This window comes from Ruditapes philippinarum, unplaced genomic scaffold (assembly GCF_026571515.1).
Source record: "Ruditapes philippinarum isolate M1 unplaced genomic scaffold, ASM2657151v2 ctg3083_1_1_1_1, whole genome shotgun sequence".
Taxonomy (NCBI): Eukaryota; Metazoa; Mollusca; class Bivalvia; order Venerida; family Veneridae; genus Ruditapes; species Ruditapes philippinarum.
In genome coordinates, this window is record NW_026866180.1 from 202254 (window position 1) to 227018 (window position 24765).

At 32.9% G+C, this 24765-nt stretch overlaps 3 protein-coding genes across 3 annotated transcripts in view; all 3 read left to right on the top strand.

The window, feature by feature from the left end:
• Positions 1–1042, top strand: part of LOC132731583 (uncharacterized) — a 30916-nt gene extending 29874 nt beyond the window's left edge. Inside the window, exon 17 of the mRNA XM_060717788.1 lies at positions 877–1042. Within this exon, the coding sequence (XP_060573771.1) occupies positions 877–920 (44 nt within the window). The 3' untranslated portion in view covers positions 921–1042. The remainder of the gene's footprint in view (positions 1–876) is intronic.
• A 4026-nt stretch (positions 1043–5068) lies between these two features.
• On the top strand, positions 5069–9746 carry LOC132731587 (uncharacterized). The gene is made up of 3 exons (XM_060717792.1): positions 5069–5196; positions 6814–7040; positions 9552–9746. The coding sequence occupies exons 2-3, from the start codon at positions 6831–6833 to the stop codon at positions 9723–9725; spliced, it is 384 nt and encodes a 127-aa protein (XP_060573775.1). The 5' UTR covers positions 5069–5196; positions 6814–6830; the 3' UTR covers positions 9726–9746.
• Positions 9747–9772: 26 nt separating this feature from the next.
• LOC132731569 (uncharacterized) lies at positions 9773–23428 on the top strand. Its single transcript, XM_060717761.1, has 16 exons — positions 9773–9782; positions 9894–10166; positions 10400–10509; positions 10786–10926; positions 11171–11365; positions 12299–12414; positions 12705–12831; positions 13243–13352; positions 13593–13810; positions 14188–14365; positions 15228–15393; positions 17569–17853; positions 18600–18664; positions 18974–19095; positions 21132–21301; positions 21646–23428. Exons 1-16 carry the CDS (start codon positions 9773–9775, stop codon positions 22075–22077), a joined length of 2718 nt encoding a protein of 905 aa, XP_060573744.1. The 3' UTR covers positions 22078–23428.
• Positions 23429–24765: the final 1337 nt, after the last annotated feature.

A 24765-nucleotide genomic window follows, 5' to 3' on the forward strand; every position in this document is an offset into this window, starting at 1 on the left:
ATTATTTTTTTGATAATTTCAGGGATTTGAAACATGCTAATATTGTCCGGTACTACGGTGCATCGTACATTAAAACAAGTAAAAGGTTTACAGTGGATTAAGGTGCTGGAGTTATGTCTGAAAACCTTAAAAACAAATCTATACTGGTTGTAAATTGATTTTTATTAACAATATTTTCAGCATTGAATCAGTTCAACAAGTCTTATAGGGACTCAGTGTAAAGCATTTTCATAAGTTTAGAATTTTTTGATGCAACGAAAGAAAGACTGCTACCAATTGTACACGCAAATACTATTCTTCCAAGTTCAAATAAGGTTTGAAATATGAAGGTATTATACATGTACATTCATGAGTTCAATACTAACATTAATTGGATGAGAACAAATAAAATGTATTAAAACGAAAGGGCTTGCGCTTTGAACGTGTTAAAAATTAAAAAAATTCCCCAATAATAAATTTTTACCTTTTTTTCATTTTTTAAATTTTTTTACCCCCTCTACAATAAAAATTGATAATAGTTTTTTCAGAAAAAGGAAAAAAAAAGGGTATTAAATAGATAAATTTAATTGGAAAATAAAATTTAAAGAAACTATAAGGAAATGTGGGTAAAAAATTTGATATGGGTTTTTGTTTTCCGATAGGAAAAAGTTCTATTTGGGGGGCTGATTGGGTTATGTTGCATAGAAATTTAAACGAGGCTAAATTGTAAAGAATGGACACTAATGAATCTTTTTGGAACTTCAAATGTTTCAAAGGCTGGAAGTTCATTGGTTGCAAAATACTGTTTTGTATGTACAAGTTTTTATCCATTTAACTATTTATAAAAAAATCATATAAAACATGCAAAACAAAATAAAATTAATTAATAAATCATAGGAAGCGAAAGAAATGAGAGCATGATTCCTGGTTGCCTACAGTGACCACCCACGATTTGCTGAAGCAGCCAAGTATATGATTGACCACGCCACCCAGATTTGTACTGGCCTGGACTACATTCATGGACAAAGATACACGCACAGAGACATAAAACTAAAAAACGTTCTGGTAAATACATACTACCTACTCGTAGTTTGAGTCAGGGTTTAGTTTTAATTTTTGAACTTGCCAACTATTTGATTGCATCGGCTTTATGCACTATATCGTTAAGAGTTTGAAACTCAAAAAGCGAGGTTTTTATTTATCTGCATGAATATCTTAACATAAGTGTGCTATTTGTTATCTCGAAATACTATTAGAAAATGAAGAATTTACATGCTTCAAAATGTTTTGAGTAATATCAATGCTACACTACTTTAATTAATTCAATGGTGGCATTTATCATTTTGAAAGAAACAAAACTTTAAAAAACTCCAAAGAAACAACCCAAAATCAAACCAAAGAAAGCAACGTTTTTCATTGTTCCAATCTTGAAATTATTTACGTTAGAGAAAGGGAAATGTTATAAATAAAGATTAATGGTCACCAAATAAACACGATCCTTTGTATAATGCAGATTTGGTTTCCTCGGCTTATTGCTTAATGGCAGGAAAGTTCTTCTGTCCAGTGAAATACAAACAAACAAGATTGACATTTACAGTTTATCTCTCATATTCTGGGAAATGTGGTTTGGGAAGGATATAGCAGACGAAATCACTGAAGGTTTACTCGGGTTTGGTAACGATGAAAATGCAATGGAAGTACTCAAATCTCAGATTGCAAGGACAGATGGTTGGCGGCCACCGTTGAGTTCACCAACACGTCCGCCAGAAATGCTTACTGATGTATTAAAAAGGGGATGGGCTTCTGATCCTGAAAAGAGGCCAAGTGCAAATGAGTTTGGAAACACTTTGAAACAGTTTCTGAAGAACAACCTTTAACAAAGCATATAGACTTTCTGCGGATGTTTCTAAATTCAAAATTTCACACTTTTCGTGTTAAATGTTGAATTCTGCTTAAGCTGGTGCTAGGGTGCGTGGACGGTAACTTGCACTTTCCAGTACCGACCATGAACAGGCAAACCGAGCCTGCAACATTTTTAATTTTGTTTTGATGAACTTTCTTTAATGATTCTGTTTTTTTCTATTTTACACAACTTTTTTTATGCCAGCTGAAAAAGTCTTAAGTAATTACACTGAATTGAACTACTGTCATGATATGCTATAAAGTGTTTCTGAAAGCTGTTAATTGAATTCAGAAACAAGCCCTTGTATATTTTCAAAAATTATTCTATTCAATGCTTGAAATGCTTGAAATAACAAGGAAGACTGTTTTTGTGTCATTTAGACAACTGTTAAGACTAACATATAGAATCAATCGAACAACAGAAGTGTACAATCATCAACATTTCTATTTATTTTTTAAATAACGTATTATATCATATTATTCTTTGAACATATCACTCAATGTTAAGCATTTTTATTATAACAAATGTGAAAAAATTAAATGATTGAGGAGATCAAAGTTACACCTTTATGTCTTTCAAGAAATAGAAGAATGGAACTTTGTCTCATATAGAGACTGTTACATTCAATGTTCATTCATTTTTTTGTTTTACATTATGTTTTATTGACAAATGGTTTTACCTTAAACACTCAATATGATAAACAAGATCAACAAGGAAAGGCGGCGTTCAATGAACGCAACCCCCATATGACCCAGCAACAAGAACCAATGGCAAGGAGCCCAGGCGAACCCCAAACAAAAACAGGACACGGCAAAGACAGAGCACGGACAGGTTAACCATTAAATGATAAATAATTTGTAACTGATTAGGAATTCAAAGAAAATAATAATAGGCCCACAAGGGGAAGGGGACAGGAGACCGGGGGAAGGGGGGGGGGTTAATCAAAAAAAATAAAATATAGAGGCAATGGGAAAAGATACTTACCGTAGACGAGAAAAACAACAAGGACACAAGCAAAAGTGTCACCAAAACAGTATGAAACAACATAGACATACATCTGAGGAACACAGTGGGGCGCCGCCTTGGAACGGTCAGCAGCATAATAATGACTGCTGGGGAGTTTAAACCGGTTAATGGTGCACCAAACCTCGCTCTTAGCCCCACCATGTTCCTATAAACAAGACAGTGTAAATAAAATGAATCCCCGCCAAGTGAAATTCTAACAGTTGTCATGGTTACAAAAGGTTAAATAAGTAAAACACTAAAATGATCATGTAGAAACATATAAAAGTAAAACCCAATGACCATAACAAAAGTACTCAATGTCCTAAAGGAAGACAGAGCAACAAGAAAATCACCTACAAGGGCCCGACGAAGCAAGGCAGAAGACGAACATTAAGAAAAAATTCAGTCTCAAAGGGCTTTACGAACTATCCATCATAGAGTCTCCCACTTGGTCAGTCAGATGCAATCAAAAGAGGAAAGCGTAGTGTCCAACTGTAAAAGGGTTGAACACTAAACATGCAGTATGTCTTAAGATAGTAGGGTCATAACCTCTTTTTAATAAAACGTTTAATGATTTTAGTAAAACAGCAGGAAAAATTACCATGACCCAAAATCTTACGAAGTTTGTAAATCATATCGCCATAAAAACCAGGCTGGCTAATCCCTTGTCGCAGAAGAGTTTTTAAATCACTATTGAATTTAGAAATCAAACCTATAATTGTAAAGTGTTTAAAATACTTCATTTTGTATCTAATGCTCATTTAACAGATTGTCTTAATACACAGTTTTGTTTTCGTGTGGATGCGTTATTTTATGCATAAATCACATTGAATCAAGATATGCGTTCATCTTTTTGTGTAACCTATTTTTTTAAATATTTTTATAGAACCAAATTTTGGAATTGTGAACTTATCTATTATTCTTTAAAATTCATTAAACGGACAAACCAACCTAATAAAAATTGAGGAATTGAAATTGTTGCATAAACAGTTTGATGAAGTCTAATCATGTATATCAATTGTAAATGCAATCTATCTTCCACATGAGCATGGTATTTAATTATGGATTTTGAAACACCCGCAGATATATTCATACGGCAGTGACCATCAAAAGTTTAACGTGACCTTTTCAAGCCAGACAACAATATATATCCATACTTGAATTTCAAGTTTAACCAAATTTCTCTTGTTAGTTGCTCAAATTAAGTAGCGTTATATTGAAATATTGTCAAATAAATGCTTTATTGAAATAAATACTAGTGCTAGGCTACCACTACCTTCCAAGAACAGGTTCAATCAGACCGAGCCTGCAATATAGTTAATTTTGCGGTTTTTCGGCGTTCTTAGGGGACTTCGTAGCAGTATATTTTTTCAGCCGAAGACAGTCTAAAGTCTCTGAGACCTACTGTTAATTTGTTTAATTACCATATTCAATGCATATTGACGACATAAAATAATAAAATGTGTTGTTTACCAACTTGATATACACACATTTATATTTCGGTGTTTAACAAATGTCCTATTTATTGTTTTATTACATGCGCAGTTATAATAATAATAATAATAGCAAGAAAGGAGGAATAACAAGAAGAAGAAGAAGAAGAAGAAGAAAAAGAGGGAGAACAATGGAGAAGAAGAAGAAGGAGAAAAAGTAAATAACGGTAAAATAATAATTAATAAAAACAAGATAAAAGACAAAAAAATATGAAAAGAAACTATGAAACCCAATAAACATGATAAAACACATTTTAAACTGCAGATTTACAACCCCAAAGTAACAAGTCATACATCTGGATCAGTGTTAAGCTACAGTTATATAATCACGTGTGTCATTATTTACGCATTTTGTGATTTATTGCTAATTTCACCCGACTGCAACTGTACAACCCAGTAGGAAAGTCATGACGTGTATATACGTTGGAATCCCGGATTCCACGCGAGTTCGAGCCCGGGTCATTGCACCTATTTCACCGTGAAATTTATCGCCGATGCCAATACCTAAGTGTTGTATCTTGAATATCATTCGTCCTAGACTGCTGTGTTACAAATATGCGTGCGGTGGAGCATACCAGTTAATTCATGATAACAATAACTGGTTTATTAAAAATATTTACGCTGTCTTGAACAATAATGAAATATTTGATCCGTAAAACTCAGAACTTCCGCTTTTTAACCACTTGACAAATCTTTTAACGCAATTAAAAGACAAATTCGTTTAATCCATGTTTTAAAATTTTTTATTAAAAATTATTTATCTATATTAGCCGGGACAGTGCTATATAAAACAATGGATAGTTTAAAATGCACCAGGTAAATATTTTATTTATATTCTTTCTTAAAATATGTCATTTGGTTATCTTTAAGTATATTTACTAACAATAATATAGTATCTAAGCAAGGACCTGCTGAAGTTAAAGGTGATAATCCTTTGCCCCTTCGGGGATTCTTTTTTTCTTTTTGCCCACAGTAAAGAGCCAGGCTAGCCTGGGTGCCTGTGCAGTCTGGCCAGACACTGTGCAGTTGGCTGGCTTACATTAAATCCCTTGTAAAATAATAGACAGTAACAAACATGAAAGTTAAACAAATCCCAGAGGTTCAGGGTAACAAGGTTAACTTGACATAGAAAACCGACATAGAAAAAGGTCATATGTTGACTTTCAGCTTTACTGATTTATGAACCTCGTATGTTCCTCTGTTCACGGAGGTCCTAATGTATACATTTTTTATTACGGTTATTATTTGTGACTTAGTATGTTATAATTATTTCTAGCAATTGATTGTATTCTTTCAAAGTAGATACGCCAAAACACGGCATAATTGAAAATGTTGCAGTCTCAGTTTGATTTAAGTACATTCCCTGGACAGTACAAACACAAAGAAATATGTACTTTAAATCATAAAGAGACAGAATCTCCTTTTCGATCGCTTGAACAAAATAAAGAATTTCAGGGTGTCGAGATATAATTAGGACATGGGCACCATTCAACTTTGGAAATCATTATAAAAGTCTCAAATAAAAAAACAAAACAATATATATATATAAGGTAAATTATAGCGTTGTTTTGTATGGTAATATGTTGAATTATGAACCTGTATACAGTACATACATGTTTTAAAACGTCTTACTGACGATGTATAGCGCAATAAAAAATATATCAAAATCAGGATAAATGATCCTAATGTTATTTTTATGGTTTATTCGGGGTAGTTGGAAGGTAGTGTAGCGTACGGATGTGTTGTGTGGGAATTAGGATGGCGGTGTGGGGTATTGCGGTGATGGTGTCGGGTAACTGAGGTGAAAGTGTCAGTATCTTGGCTCTGTGATTTGTAGATATTTGGGGTGATGGTTTGGAAATTGGGATAAAGAAGATTGGAGTAATTTTCTGAGGTAGGGTATGGGCATTTGGTTGGTTGTATGTTGAGTATTAGGGGGCGTTGTTTTAGAGTAATTCTTGATGGGGTTAGAGGTTATTAGGGTGAGTTTCCAGGTGGTCACAGTCAATTGTATTGCCATTAATTGTATGTACATGCCCATTGAGAAGTATGCTTGTCATAAATTATGTATATATCCATACAGAACAACCTGAGTTTAAAAAGCTTTAATGGAAAAGAGAGAAACTATGTCAATGAATATCCAGTTAAGATCACTGACGGTGGCCAAAAGGTTAAGATGACCGCGATTCAACTTAAGTTTAACCAGGACCAAGAACATTATGTTTTTCTATTAAAATTAGTTCCAAGAATTGGACCCAAAAGTGATTCAGGCTTTCGTTACAATTGAACTTAAATAGATATCTTAAAAACAAATTGTTCTGTAACATAGCTGCCTACCGAATATACAATGTGATTACACGCTATGACATGCTTATAAAACTTTTAATTCAAAACATCCAATGTTTTCTATTTTGAATATCATTAATAATTTAGCTACTCAACATAAGAAAATGGCGGGAAAACAAGTGACGAAACAGGGTTCTCAAGAGATTCCTCATATACAATGTGCCGAGGATATATCACTGTTAAGTTTGCGACAGCTAAGTGCTCTAGCAAAATCTTGGGTTGTAGATGTGTCAGGACTTGGACAAAAGAAAGACATAGAGGAAAAACTGATCAAATTCTGGATGAGTCACAAGAAAGAGGAAAAGTCCGACATTGTAAGTCAATCATGTTTTACTAGGAGTTTTAATATAAAATGTGCTGAAGCTTTATCACTGTTAGTTTTCAGACAACTAAGCGCTGTAGCAAAATAGGTAAAGTTGGTGTGTCAGGAGTAAAATCTAAAGTTGGCTTAGATGACATAATAATCTATTTTTGTTTAGAATATAAGGGAACTTCCGACAATGTACTTTCATCATGTTTTATTGTTTGTTTTTGAATAAGTAAAAGGTGTTTTTTCACGACGTCGCTTATTAAGTGTCATCACTTACCTCGGAGCAATTGCCACAACAACAACAAAAATGATTATTCAAATTACATGAATCAGAAGACCTAAAACTGACACCATTGATAATTTGACACGACGGTATTTCTAATAATAAGAGCTTTTTAACAATATAATGAAGTTCTGGATGCAACTATTCTGATTTGATGCTCACTTTGTTTTTTTTATGTTTATTTTGATAGTGTAAAATGAAAAGCATATTTCCGCCTTTTTCTCAAAGCTGGCTATATTTGTATTTTGTCCTTTGCATATTTTGTACCTTAGTGTACTCCTTTGAATGTAAACCGTTACATAAGGATACACTATCGAGAAATTGATTGAGGTAAATGTCTAAAATCTTGTAAGAACGTTTCAGTATCGAACGATGTTGTTCTGCCTCTATGAAAAAATATGGACATAGTAAGTAATAAATGTTCAGAAATGCACAATGGCTAGACCGTTCCTTAGCATCTTTATTTGTAGGAAAAAATAAGTTTTTATTATTAAATGTTAAGAAAGCTTTAAAATTTAACTCGAGCTACATTCATATATTAAGATCTAGTATTTTAAAACCTAAACTTGAATAAATGAGGGTGTAACAACATTTACCGTGAGATTGTTGATTAAAGTTTTACAGATAATCGACATGTCTGGTCCTTGTGTAGTCTTTTTACTTTTTGCTCTTTATTAATTTTGTAAATAAATGAATAAGAATGGATTTGCGTCATCTGTTGAAATTTCGCACGGAATCGACCTGGTGATAATTCATAATGTTCTATAAATATATATTTTCTAAGATATTAAAAAACAAATTAAAACTATGTAATTCATAAGTAGGACATTATAACCACTACGTAGGAGATAAGATGCCGAATTATGATCACTTTTTTCATAGATATTTGCCTTATTGATTGAATTTGTTGTTGATAATTGTTCGCGTGTGTCATATGACAGAATAAAGTTATAGCCGATGCCGATTCCTTGTATGGTCAGTAAGTTTTTGTTCTTTAAACGTTTAACTGTGAATTTAAGCTTTTCTAGGACCAAAAAATTTTTTTCCCTCCAATATTAGTTCAAGAAATTAGACCGAGAGTGATTCAAGCTTTCGTTACAATATCGTTATCGCTTAGTCAAATCACAGTTTATCGTTCGGATGCACATTATTATATAATTCCTTGCATCCGAACTCAAAACAGTGATTTTATTTAGCGATAAAACCGCTGTGTTTGATGTATGATTTCTTAATTAATCTTTATATACATAATCAGATGTATCAAATTGCGATAAATGGAATCACAAAGATACAGAAAAACAAAATATTAATAACAAAATCCACCCAAAACGGCAAAATTTGAAAATGCTGCAGACTCGTTCTCATTGCGCCTCACACTTTATTGACTTGAACCTAAATGTTTTTTACGCCCCATAAAAAATCTTTATTATACTAGTAATATTCACAATGTTCTTTCGGCTGTAACTTTGCTATCAATGCTTCCGTTAAATAGCTGTCTTATTTATTTTTATGATTCTAATGATATTTCAGTCACTTTGTACGCAGCCAAAAGTACACCTTATAAAATGCTTCATTTGAAAACTTTAGATAAAATACAATACATTTTATCTAATGTCCATTCATATTCATTAAATCTGCAGGACATAAACCGACAAAGCAAATACCATGTATACAATAAACACAACAAACAAAATGCAGAAGTAAAGGAAAAGAATGTTGATAAGAAAATTAAACTGTTTTGAACACCCAGGAGACATGTATAAACAGACATGGTACCTGAAAAATTAATACGAAACTTCAAGAGAATAGGCAAATAGTAGATAAGGAACATAAATCATAATTTATTAAAATCTTATAGAAACAAAAACACAACAAATTGGAGCAGCAGCAAACAAAACAAATTAAAATAGTTTTAAGCTCGTCAAACATAGTTAATTCGATGTTGTTGATTGCAGACATAAATTCAAGCTTCATTTGCAAGAGCGTATGGACAAATTAATGTATGTAACACAACTATATCAATAAAACATATATGTATTGTGTGTGTTGCATCCAAGTATAAACTCACACACACATCATATCTGCGAATAAACTTTCATACAGTAACAATAACGATATTTGATATTAAAGGCGTGGCTTAATCTATATTGTAGACTTGCATACTACAGTTAGGTTGACCAAAATGTGTTACAGACTTGTCTATTCAATAATTCAATATTTCATTAACTTCAGTGGGAACCCCCTGATCTTGCTAGTGCCTTCAAGGAGCATCAACAGACACGACAAAAATTGCTCGAGAAGTACCGGAAAGCTGAGGCATTGTATGTAAACTTCACACCAAAAATAAAAGCAAATATTGAACTGTCCTTTCATAGTAAGTCATTTACAAATCTAATAAAATTATAAAGAACAATTTCTGTAGATCAAAAACACTTATGATTTAGTTTAAAATTATGTTTGTACGTTTTGAATTTATTCGATTTAAGTTTAGATAATTTTAAACTTGATAACTGAATAAAAGCAGTCTATCTGTAATCCAAACCTAAACTTTTATTTAATATTACCTTATTTTAGACGTCGTGTGTACACTAATCAAAGAGAGAAAAGACTCGTTGAAGTCGGGAGAATGTACGATAGTTATAGCGGGAGAAGTTGGTGCTGGTAAAACAAGTCTTCTGAACTTGATTCTAGAGACACAGATCTTCCCAGTCGATTCACTCAAGTGTACCAACACTATTCTAGAAATACGAAGCAGTGAGAAGAAGGATGCTATTTTCTACTACAAACAACAGCTGTCAGACAGCGGCGAAAGAGAAAGAAAAGTACCACCGAAGATTATTAGCATGAGTAAGTTACAAATACGAATGTATCAATACATATAAAGTAAATGTATAACACTTAAATACCAACCGCCAATATTAAGCGAATGATGGGTGATTTTTAAGAAACTTTTGTTCGTGAAAATGCTAGAATGTTATTACGACCAAGTGAAAGCGAAACAATTCAGAGAAAGTCCTATGGATAAACGTAGAGATAGTGAATATATCAGTTTGATTAATATCAGAGCATTAATGTTTCAGAGAGTCTGAATGGACTTCAAGAATTCAAGGACTGTGTTGCGGAGTATGATCAATCGGATGACAACCCTTACGACCGATGTGAGGTGTTTTACCCATTCAAAACACTCAGTGTAAGTAACTGCATGTAATAATAATAAGTATTGGCAACTTGCAGATATTCAAAAGTGACACGTGACAGAACATTTCTTATATGTTGAATTACACTTTATGTTTCATAAGAATGTCTTGAAATAGTGCGCTTATGTTATAATCCTTTGTGTAAGACAAAATAGGTGTAAATGCATATCATGCCTGCATCAATTATTTATTATAATGAAAAATACTTTATGTGGTATTTTTACTTTCATCGAGAGTGTCTTGATATATTTGTAATAATTTGATTTTAGAAAGGCGTGGTGATTGTAGACACTCCAGGTATAGAAGGTGGGAGTAATGTCGATCAAAGACTACAAACATATCTCTCGAGAGCGTTTTGCTTTATCTACGTCATCAACACGAACGCTGCAGGAGGCTTTCAGCAAAGCAGGGTCTGTTAACTTTCAAATTTACCAATTAAATCTTGGTACTTTCCTGCAAGATATTGTCAGATAAACATTATTGATTAACCGATGTAACTAAAATTGGACTATTTCAAACGAAATATTTCTTACATATAACACTGGTTTAAAAGCAACGGGAAATATAACACTTTTTTCAAAGCAACAACAAATATAACATGTAATGATGAATATTATTTCGTCTATTAATCGACTTGTACCTTTTAATCTACAGCTCGGCCATTTGTTAAAAACTGTTGTCAACAGTAGCGAAGATTTCAGCCCTGAAGCGTTCCTATTCATCGGTAATAAATGGGAACATGTACCCGAAGGAGACCGCGTTGACGTGCAAAAAGAAATCTTTTACAAGCTGAATCAGGTGTATCCTGGGATACGACAAACGCAGATACATTACATGTCTGTAAAGAAGGTTAGTGTGTTACTTGAATAAACAAATTATAGATGGTATCATTGTTATGAAAATCTGGAAACAAAGTGATCCCTCGGAAGCATTCATCACAACAAAATTACAAGAGAATTGCAGACTCGGTTTGGTTGAGTCTGTTCATTAGAGATACTGATTAAGTGCAACATCCTTCACGCCCCCTAGCACCGGCTTGAGCGGTACTCAATTCTCAACACTTAATAGTGTTGGCATCAATGATCCCGAAGGACCAGAAAAATATAACAACACTGAAGTGAGGTACGGGGCAACTTTTTACAGCTGCCACACAGCACTTGACACTTGCTGTTGTGAAGTATAAAAATCTGGCTGAACTCCCAATTAGGTGTATGCACTTCTACATTAATTTGAAAGAAAGAACGATTAAACTAACTTGTTGACATGTATTTTTATGTAATTCTCACATAATTATTTTTTTCTGTCAAAGTCATCAATTTCACAGCATCTAAGTACTACTAAGTACTACAGGATATTCAGATATAGAAAGTAGTTCCCCATTAATTGACGACAGCATTGTAACCTTTTACAATGGCCTTTAAACTTTTAAGCATGACAGTGTTATTAAGGAGGCGATATGTTGGCCGACTTGAAATGACATATGGTTTTACATTATGGCTTTGAAGTAGTCTTTTGTTACATTTATATTTATTATTATTGAGATATTTAGGCATGTTATTCTGAAAATCAATAAATACGACTGACATTGACCATTGCATTATTATTAATGTAATGCGGAATGATGTCAAGGTTGGTTCGGCATATCAATATATTTTTTTGTAGAAGCCCTTGATGTTCTCACATACGATATACCCTAGTTCAATTAAATCGTATACCGGTATCTCTGAAAACAAGAATACAAACAAACATAGACTATAAATTTAAGATAAATATTTCTTTCAGTCGGCAGAATTCAAAATGAACTACGAAACAAAATTAGAAGAACACAAGATTCTAATGTTGAAGGTATCCCAGCTTGTACCAAGCAGTCTCAGACAAGGAATGGTGTCAAATTACTGGTAAAATATATACAACGTCATTTCAAAATGCAAAATATGATTAAACCTCAGAGTTCAAGTTACCTTTATCTAAATTTTCTGCTCGCACCGGCTTGAGAGGTACACAATCAATAAAAAAGTCATATCTTTATCATCATAATTTTATTTGTAATAATAATTGTTATGTACACGAGTAGTCTAAAATATACCATGTAACGTCTTATGATAAACTAGCAAAATTCTCGCCATATGGTTGATAAGATACAAAACCTCACTTCCAACACTTTGCGTATTATTTTATTATTTCACAGGTGGCTTTCTTCTTTCCTGTCACGATCATCTTATCTCCTTCGCGTGACAAGCGTACAGCAGGCGATGACACGTGATGAACTAGACAGACAATTTGAGGGCCTCCGTAAACACATGGAAGATCTACAGGTGATTAGTATGATACCGCGTGATATAAACTTTGTTGTATGATCAGATTATACATTTATATTAGAACATGAAGTAATATCATACTTGTTTCTCAGGACAAATCCTCATGATGTTTGTATGAACGAGAATAATATATCGATTTCTGAGTCAATGGTTCATTTTGCGAAATGACATATATTTTACAAAAACAATATACATGTATCTTAAACATTGTACGAATTCTTATGTCAAACAGCATTCATACACGGCTATTCCAATTTACTTTTTAAAGGCCAATTACTTAGACTACACATGTTTAAAAAATAAAAACAAAATATCGATGCATATGCATTTTAGAATGATATTGTGTATAAATATGTATATATTGTAGTATTATTATTTAGTAAATACATTAAACAATTCCTTTTGTAGAAGAATACTGGCGAGAGTATCGAACGACTTCGGATCAAAGTAGAATATGAAATAAAAAGAATTACATCAGATATTCAAAACGTACTGCAAAACCGAAACTTCTTAGACAGGTAAAATGAACTACTAATCTGTTAATGTCTGTAGTTAAAGACGCGTCACAACATCAGTAATGTTAGTAATATTTTAACTAAAATAGTCCAGTATTAGATGATTTTTTAGCTCTATTATGTGATGTCAGCCGAAATGAAAATATATGTAATTAAATGTGTTTTTTAGTGAAACATCACTGATACATTTTTTAAATATTCGTATGAAATGTAAAAGTAATTTCCTTTGAATTGACTGTGTAGAATATGTAATTGGGAAGACACTAATGAATGCCCCAAGACTGAGAAAAAATGGAAGAGCATTGCCGATGCCGCTGCTGTAAAGATATCAGACAGAATATCACGTGAGCTTGATGGCTGGCAAAGACAGAACAGCATTCTCCGTGTCCTTGACAACGAAATCATTGGAGTTTTCAGCAAAGAACTCGGGTTGATGGATGACCAAGTGAAAGAACTTGAAGGTAAACCAGTCAAAAGCATATTACTCTAAAGGCACAAAAATCATATTGACCACTTTGTGGAGCTCTGCGTTACAATGGAACGCAAGACAATCAAATATAATTTAAGTGTAAAATGTTCTTGAAATAATTACTTAAAAATACACAACAATAATGACAGACAGGATTACACTAATAAACATGATAATTCTATTTAAAGAAGTCTATTTATGCTTAGTTTGGGCATTGTCAACATTACTGACGAGTTTGGGGAACCACATTTAAAATAGAGAAAAACAGAATCCTTAAAGAAAGTCCAACACAACACAATTGAATATGTTGCAGGCTCCAAGACCGTTTATCTTTTAAGGTTATGTAATGCTAATATCCATCTATTACAGACTATTTGGTCAAAAGCCGGAGAGGCAATATGTGTAAGACAATGCGTATAGTTCCTGTAAAAGCCTTGTTTGCAAAGAAGAAGAAAAAGGTAGAGAAAACATATTCAACACTAGGTGGCGCTGTCAGTTGCGTTGGCATGCTAGACACCGATAAGAGAAATGTCAGAAGAATATTCAGGTAAGCAAAATACTTTAAAGAAAAAATAATGCTGTTTAAAAAACATTGATTATTGAAGCATGTACTAAACTTTCAAGCAAACAAACTTTTGGACAAAACGCACGGCAAAATTCTATTATAATAAAAAATGACCTATTCATTTAGGTTTTTTGTATTTCTTCTGACTCTTCACTGATTGTAAAACATTTAGGACACTACCGACATATCAGATAGAAACAATGTTATAGATAACCAGAGATACTTTACACAACGTCCTTTTTGTACGTTGTAAGTCAAACTGATTATTTTAAAGCTTATTTGATGACTTTTAAGCTTTATCGGTGGAGAACCACTGAATTTCTGTAAGCTAACTAGATAGCTTCTTCATAATAATGCAAGAATCCGTCTCTGGCCGGATTCAAGGGACAAGCGGTCCAAAGTCAAAGACTTTATCTAACTGCTCATGAACAGACTTTCACAATGTCGAATTGATTGAGCCGATGAAAATACTTTGTATAAAGTAGCTTACTTGAAGAAATTTCACTCAATATATTAAAAGTTTAAAACGAAATTAACCATTGGCTATTTGATGCATGGCTACTTGTGGTACTTTGCAATTTTAGGCATGTACGATGTACAATTGTCACATGACACTTTATTTAAAGACATTCCGTTCAAAATTATAGTTAAAACGAGATTTACAAATTTCCTGTCGTAAATTTTCGTTTTGCACGTTGTACAATAGTCATATGAGGTACACATCATGATATCTTACTCGTTACATATAGTTATTCTTAATTATTAGCGAACTTGGAGAAATATTGAAACAACCCAATACGTGTCATTTACACAATTAAATAAACATCTGACTTTATTGTAACAGAGATTTTAATGACACAACGAAGGCAAAGAAGATGTCAGAGGCGACTATACTGTATATAGAAACAATACTGTCACATAAAGAATTTGGCTGGAAATTTAGAAGATTCTTTGATCATTACTTTAAAGACATTGATGAAGCTGCGAAAATAATTCCTGGATTTCTTAAGGTGAGTAGAGAGAATAAGAAAAAATGAGGTATATTAAAGATGAGCATAATATTATCTTAATCTATTGAATTATCAGGACTCGTTCTTATAAGATATATACTATAATTGTGTTTCAATGGTATAGGCTTCGTGCGTGATGTATGGTATTATAGTTTTTAGACCTTTTTATTGAATATGTGTTAGACTTTAATCGTACACCCAAATATGCTAAGTGCGGAAACTGGAGTGCAGATATTTGTTACCCGCACTCTAGTTACCAGGCTGCCTGTTGGTAATGGCAAAAGAGCATGCGCGTCGATTGGCTTCATTTTTTCTGGATCTATCTTATTATGGCGACAGGGAATGGTATGACGATAAAAACATCATATTCAGATGATCGTATATTGGTTACTTTTTTCAGGGGTTTCAAATTGCTACGACAGGGAACGTGTTGTTACTTCATTTCCATGATCGTCCATGAACAGGCTCAATCAAATCGAGCCTGCAACAGTTTCAACGATGTTGTTTTGTGCGTTCTTTAAGGATTTGTCATTTCTCTGTATTGTACATCAAAGCAATGCTGACTGGTTAAAGCTTGTAATATAGACAAAGAGTGATAAATTCAATAATAGATATTTGATTTCATATGATGTTAGATACTTATATATATCATTTTTCTCATATAGCATTATTCTCACACAAACAATTATAACCATAACACACGAAAATAAAATAAACGACAGGACCAACAGCAACAACAAAATGAAAACTAAAAAAAAAACAAAAACACCAACCAATCGTTTCAAATGAAATATGACTTTAAACTATCATTATTCTAGCCACAATTACCTTTTTAAGAAAGTGTGTATTTTCAAAAATATCTCCTTCTGCCTCGAACAAACATCAAACAAGAGGATTTCACAAATAAATTGCTTAAGATTTTATGTTTTGCGAAAATTATCGGAAAAAACTGGCTTAAATGGCCGCTCTACTAGAGGAATATTAACTTTATGATATAATGATGATTTACAGTCCTTGGATTAAAATAAACTGTAGGATCAATCAAATTATTTCACCCCCCCCCCCCCAGTTAACTGTAAAGCATTATATTGCCCGGGTTTTGAGTGAAATGTAAAGAACTAAAACAGGTTAGTTTGTTATCATAGTCATATGTTATCTTTTCAGTGTGTCGACCGTTGTAATGATCGATGAACCTAAAGAAATTATCTGATATCCCATAATCAATATAATTTAACTTTAACTCTACCTTTTAACTCTACTGTATATGCTTGTTTTTTATAACTATTCGTTTGTATCCATTTAATATCTAAGATATGCTGTAATGAGCATATAGCCTATATATATTGTGTAACCGCCTCCGTGGTCGAGGGGTTAGAGTCGATGACTTCTAATCCAGTTACCTCTCTGGCGTGGGTTCGATCCCCGGGAGATGCTTTGGTAGTTTAGCGCGGAGGAAGGTAGTCTAGTACTGGTGTAACTCTCCAAGAACGATGGTTAGGAAACTACCCGCCTATATGACTGAAATATTGTTGGGAAAAGGCGTAAAATGAAACAAACAAACAAAATATATATTGTGATTGAATATTTTGTTACATAGATTTAAAATTGTTCTACAATACTTACGCAATTTTTACAGTAAGTGTACCAAATAACATTTTACTCAGACCCATATCTTCCTGTCAATGCTGCTAAAAGGGCTGTCCCCACAATATCAAAATTATCAGAGGCTGCAATAACTAATGGTAGAAAGTATTGATGCAACTTCTTTCAAATAGAACTGGCTCTCTGGGAAAGGTATTGTTAAATAACAATCTGAAATATTCAAAAACGAATAACAGGAAACCATTCTTTCTTTTAAATGATAAATCTCATTGACAAGTAATTCATCAAGTTCACAGTTGAATTGATACTGATTATTGTTACATGAACGATTGGGGGAATAGAAGAAATGTGTCTTGGAATCGTGATTGTAGTTAAAAAAATCAGTTATATAGATAGATCTTATACACTTTTTGCTGTTAAATAATTAAATGACAAACATGTATCTGACATTTGCATTTGATAAACAAATTTAACAATTCCTTAAAAACGTAATGAATGAAAATAAATTATTTATCTACTGAAATCATGTAATAATTGCAAATATCTAAAATGATATATATTTGCTTGTTAAAGGCTGATCTGCAGTTAACGGTACCGGCAAACATTAGAAGAAATGTTTTCCGGGAGTTAGAAGATGATCTTTTGATGTATAAACTCCCTGAAAAACTCCCTGATTTAGTGAATGAAAGTGCCGAACTTCTTGGACAACTTGATATCTTATACATAAACGACATCATGAAGTTTGACTTTGAATTATCTGAGTTAGAGTGGCAAAATAAAGTGGAGGTGGGAAACGGAAGATTTACCAAAGTGTACAAGTCCAGACTTAAGAGAAATAACAGACCAATTGCAATAAAGGTACATGTAATTCATTAGTAACTGTTATACTTTATTGAGATACTTGTGAAATATAACAACAAAGATCACAAAGACAGAGTGCCGCTCACAGAACTCATCACTTGATGTATTCAAGTCACAATTAACCACCGTTAAAACATCCATCAAGGCAACGAACAAGGGCAAATATTAGAGGGGCAAATAAATAAATACTACCAATAGTTGAATAGGATTGATGTTGAAACACTCTTTCATTAATCAAGTCAGTGATTAATTATTTGAGACCATACAGGATTTACTTTTATTATTGATGTTACAACTGTTTATTGTATCATAGTTTGAGGACCTTTCTGTTGAAAAAGTGTCAGAGTTAAATCGTATACATATACATGCACAGTGCGGTAACTGGAGTGCGGGTATCAGTTACCCGCACTCCAGATCATGCCCGTTGATTAGCTCATTTTTGCTCGGGTTTACATATTGTGACGGCAGAGAAAGGGAAAGCGGCAGAAATATCATATTCAGATTCTCGATCATTGGTTACTTTTTCCCGGGGTTTAAAAAATATGACAACAGGGAACGTGTTTTTATGATAATACAAAAGAGAAAGAACACCAAAACACTCGGCAATCTGATTTATACTCGGGGGCTACGCCCCCTCGTACAAATCAGATAGCCTCGTGTTTCGGTGCTCTTTCTATTACTTGATAATAAATATTATGAAAAGATATCAAGTAATAAATACTGATCTTGAATGATTTTTGTAGATCGCAACTGACGAAGTCGACCAATCAAATGTCAGGGAAATCCTTACCGAGGACAGAATCATGAGGTGAAATAATTTTCTATGCCTTTACAATGTAAAACGTACTGTACTCGTTAACTTTTTGACAACATGTAAAAAACTTGTTTCGAATGTGCTGTCTTGATTTTTACCATGATATTAAAGAAGATTGAATGTATTTTGTTGTATCCACCCGTATATCTGACATCGGTACAAAAGTTGCCCAATATAGTTTTATCTATTCAAGTTAAGCGCGGCATAACAGATCTACAAACAATATCAATTAACCGTCCTCTTTTGTTATGTATATCACTCAGACGTATAGAATTAAAGTAAAGATTTCCCCCATATTTTCAGGGATTTGAAACATGCTAATATTGTCCGGTACTACGGTGCGTCTAATATTAAAACAGTAACAGGTTTACAGTGGATTATGGTGCTGGAGTTATGTCAGACAACCCTCAAACAAATTTATACTGGTAATTTTTTTTTCCTTATCAAGTGATAAAATAACAACAGTATCAGTTTCATAAGCTCAGATCCACTTACAAAATTCCATTTTATTCAGTTCTGCCAATTGTTTTCTCGTTTAGGGCAAAAGCATTCTTTTACATGGGGACCATACGCCGTTTTTCATGGAATGGCACTACTATGTCACATTGAAGGTTCCATGATGACCGCCGTATGAACACATCTGCGGATGTTTCTAAATTCAAAATTTCACCATTTTCTTGTTAAATGTTGAATTCTGCTTAAGCCGGTTCTAGGGGGCGTGGACGGTAACTTGCACTTTCCAGTACCGTCCATGAACAGGCTCAATCAAACCGAGCCTGCAACATTTTCAATTTTGCCGTGTTGGGCTTTCTTTAGGGATTCTGTATTTATCTATTTTAACATGACGCCCGACAAACGGTTACTTACTGTAGATATGATGGCCATGACTCTAGAGGCTTTCTTTTACGGAGAAGTTGCTCCAGAGATGTCAAGGTGCTACCTCCTTGACAAGTATAAATTTCTAATGTTGCCAGGAGCTCTAAAATATCGCAAGGAGCCAGGAGAGGATGATACAACAAGGGCACGATTCCATAACTTTAAATTTCTAAAAGCAGTAGCAGCTGGGAAGAAACCATCATTTGCCGAGATCCAACAGTTACAGGCATTACAATCATTTACAAATTATCAAAATTTACCACTGGATCCAAGCACCTTCACCACACCACTTCAATTGCAAAACGGGGAATCATATGTGGATCAAAACTAAAGTGATCAATAATAGTGAAAAGCTAAACATACAACATTATGAAAAGTGCCTAAAATTATTAATTTGTTGTGTTAATATTACACAGACATAAAAACTTATAGTTTTAATAAAAAAAAAGAGTTGTGTTTTAAAGTTACAATTAATATTTCTTATGTTAAGGTTTTCTAAAGAACATATATTTAAATACACGCATAGAAGTGAAATAGTAAATGGAAGATAATGACTGGAATTTGAATCGAATACAGAACAGAAAACCGTATGCATTCAGTCAAACATAAGTTTAGATTTGATGCAACGAAAGAAAGACTGCTACTAATAGAAAGTGCAAATACTATTTTCTTCCAAGTGCATAATTATGTGGATAAAAATATGAATTTATTATACCTTCTTGAGTGCAAAACTAAATTGTTTTGGTACACAACTGGCAAACTTATGATAGATCAGCCGCTAGGAGCAATGTTATATTAAAATATATAGGGGCGTCTGTGGCCGTGTGGTTAATATAAGGTTGTGGACTTCAAACCGCTTGCCCCTTACCGCTGTAGGTTCGAATCTCAACAGGGACTTTGGATTCGTTCATGTGAAGAAGCTATCCAGCTAGTTTACGGAACGTCAGTGGTTCTACTCAAGGGCCCGTTCGTGCCTGAAATAATGCACGGAAGGGCATCTGAGGTATTCCTCCACCAGTAAAGCTGAAACGTCGCGATATGACCTATACTGTGTCGATGTGACGTAAATCCCAAAACAAACAAAACAAATTTAGAATATAATTAGTATTGTTCCCACCAATGTTTACTGAGATATTTATTTCACATACATGTATATGGCATTTTATTGTCCTTAGTTGCTTTATATACAATAAGGAATTGATATAATTTTTGACCTTGAAAATAAAGCTTGATGAAGTACGATATCTACTTGATAAAAAATATATTGGACTCTAACAGGCAACGGCGCTATATGAGGTGAGATATGCATTTAATATGAATGTTTTCTTCTCTGGAAATGGAAACAAATGTTACTAATCACAGTATTTGGTTTGTCAATGCATTTGATTTGGCATTGATACGCTAATGATTTCTATTGTATCATCACATCGTTCAAACACTGATTTAAGTGCATTGGTTATTTTTTATAAGGTGTGAAGTAATGTTTTTTTTCATTTTATTACTACTTTTAAGCATTTTACTTATTATAAAATTTTATTTCATAAAAAGGGTAAAAGATTATATAAAATAAATAAATGAATTACAGGAAGCGAACGAAATGAGCGCATGATTCCTGGTTGTTTAGGCAGTGACCACCCACGCTTTGCTGAGGCAGCCAAGTATATGCTTGACCATGCCACCCAGATTTGTACTGGCCTGGACTACATTCATGGAAAAGGATACACCCACAGAAATATGAAGCTAGAAAAAGTTCTGGTAAATACACACTGCTTAGTTTGACTTAGGGTTTAGTTTGAATCTTTGAACTTGCCAGCTATTAGATCTTAGCAGCTTTATAAATTATATTTTAAAGAGTGTTAAACACAAACAGCACATTTTCAATTAATCTGCATGAATATTTCATTATAAGTTTGATATGTTATCGCGTTACTCAAATTACAAATACATTTTAGAAATGAAGAACGCACATGCTTCAAAAAGCTTTAAACACTGTTAAACTATAATTGTAATTCATTCAGTGATGTCATTTATTTATTGGAAAAGGAAATAAATACAAACGTGTCCATATGTTTTATAAGATCTTTAAAATAATTTTACAGTTGGCAGAGGGAAATATTATCAAGATTACAGATGTAGGCGTCACCGAGGTAACACAGATGCTTTGTAAAACTGCAGATGGTTCCCCAGCTTATATGGCACCGGAAGTGCTGCTTTCGAATGAGATCCAAACAAACAAAATTGACGTTTACAGTTTTTCTCTAATATTCTGGGAAATGTGGTTTGGGAAGGATGTAGCTGACGAAATCAACAAGGATTTAATCGGGTATGGTTACCATGGAAATGCAATGGAATTACTCAAATCTCAGATTGCAAGGACAGATGGTTGGCGGCCACCACTGAATTCACCAAAACATCCGCCAGAAATACTTACTGAAGTATTAAAAAGAGGATGGGCTTCCGATCCTGAAAAGAGGCCAAGTGCAAATGAGTTTGGAAACACTTTAGAACAGTTTCTGAAGAACAACCTCTAACAAAGCATATAGACTTTACACAACTTATAACCTTACCATTTTGATCTCAACTGAAAAAGTCTAACGTGATTACATATAGGAATATAACTACTGACATGATATGATATGATATAAAGTGTTTCTAAAAACTGTAAATTAAATTCAGAAACAAGCCCAAAAGAAAAGAAAACATATACAAATTTTTATTTTTCAAACTATTATATTGACATAAGCTCCTGTATTTGAAAAGATGCATAGGTATAAAGTTCGCGGTTTAACATTGAGTGAACTCAATTATAACATGTTTCATTTGTAAAAATTTAAGGATTTTTGTCAACAATAACTGTTTAACATTATTGAAACGTCATTTGCGCAGTGATTAACATTTAAACAAGATTAGTTCTGTTCAAAGTTTACACAACAAATTTAATGTGTTGACAATGCATTCGTTTAATCTTTTCACAATTCGTGTCTATACAATTACATAACAATTAATCGGTTCATGAACAGACCACATTTACATGCTACTTACATCTTGACAATCTTTGTAATGCCATGATTTGAGCTTTAAAATGCATCTGGTTGTTTTAAAATATAATTATACAAAGCAAATTAGAACTACACTGTATGATATTCGTAATATGGCTGTGAATGATTTTATCCAGGTTTTATTTGGAAGACAACAACAAATAACTTGTATGATCTCATAAGTTATTCAATAATGACATGTATACTTGACTAATAAAATCATTATTTAGAGTAAGGTTTTCAATAACTTGTTATCAATATTTGTACTAAACTTTGGGGTAAATTTCAAAACAGTTTTGTGCTGAAATGGTTTAAGTGATTATATTAATCAAATATCATTTGGTTTATTATTTAGCTTAAGCTAAATTTAGGTAGTTGTTTTTGCATATTTTCAAAATTTATTTTATTAAATGCTACAAAATGCTTGAAATAACAAAGACGACTGTTTTGTGTTTCATTTCGACAACTGTAAAGTCAAACTTATAGAATCAACCGAACAATAGAAGTGTATAATAATCAAAGTTTTCATTTCTTTTTTAAATACTGTATTATATCATATTATTCATTAAACATATCACCCATTGTTAAGGATTTATATTAAAACAAATGTAAAAATATACAATGATTGAGGAGATCAAAGTTACATCTTTATGTCTTTTTCAAAAAAAGAGATGTATGGAACTTTGTCTCATATAGAGACTTTTACATTCAATGTGCATTCAGTTATTTGTTTTACATTATGTTCTATTTACAAGTGGTTATACCTTAAACACTCAAATCTATAATCTTAAAGTTTTTAAAATATTTTATTTTGTTTCTAATGCTCATTTTCCACACTGTCTTGATACACTGTTGTTTTGTTTTTGTGTGGGTGCGTTATTTTAAACATCAATCACATTGAATCAAGATATGCATTTATCATTTTTGTGTTACCTGTTTTCTGTATCAAATTTCCGAATATTTTAATAGAATCAAATTTGTGAACTTTGAACTGATCGGTTATCATTTTAAACGGACAAACCAACGAGATAACAATGGAGGAATTGAACTTGTTGCATATACAGATTGATGAAGTCTATGTAAATTTATCTTTCACATCCCTATCACCGGCCTACCTGCTTATCATGAATCATTATATATGTTTAATTCCGGATTAGGAACACCCGCAGATATATTCACACGGCAGTGACCATTGAAAACTTAACGTGACTCTTCTCAACAATATATATCCATAAAGTTTTTTAAATATTTTATTTTGTATCTGATACTCATTTTACACACTGTCTATATACCGTTTTTGTTCGTGTGGGTGCTTTATTTTATACATAAATCATATTGAATCAAGATATGCGTTTATCTTTTTGTGTAACATTTTATTTGATAACAATTATTTTCAATATTTTTGATAGAACCAAATTTGTGAATTGTGAACATATCTGTTATCATGTGAACACACCAACGAGATAAAAATGGAGGAATTGAAATTGTTGCTTATACAGTTTGATTGAAGTCTATTCTTATAGTCTAATGTATAGCAATTGGAATTGAAATCTATCTTCCACACCCCTTCCACCGTCATACATGCTTACCATGCATACTTATATATGATCATGGTGTTTTATTTAGGATATATTCATACGGCGGCGACCATTGAACATGTAGCGTGAATCTTTCAAACCAAGCAACATTATATATCCATATTCCATTTGAAGTTTAACCAAATTTCTCTTTTAGTTGCTCAAATTTAGTAGCGTTATATTGAAATATTGTCAAGATGCTTTATTGAAATTACTACTAGCGCTAGGATGGTAGCTTGCAGTTACCGCTACCTTCTATGAACAGGTTCAATCAAGCCGAGTCTGCATTATATTTTATTTTTGCGGTTTTTGAGCGTTTGTTTAGGGACTTTATATCAATTTTTTTCGGCTGATGACCGTTTAAAGTCAGTTAGACTAACTGTTAATTTGTTAAATCATCATATTCAATGGATGAAATTTTATTGACAAGTTGAAAGAATTAAATGTGTTGTCAACCAACATGATATACGTACATCAATTTAGATTGCGCTGTTTAATACATGTCCTATTTATTGCATTCATTGCTTTATCATATGCGCAGTAGTAGTAATATTGATAATAATGATAATAATAATAATAAGAAGAAGAAGAAGAAGAAGAAGAA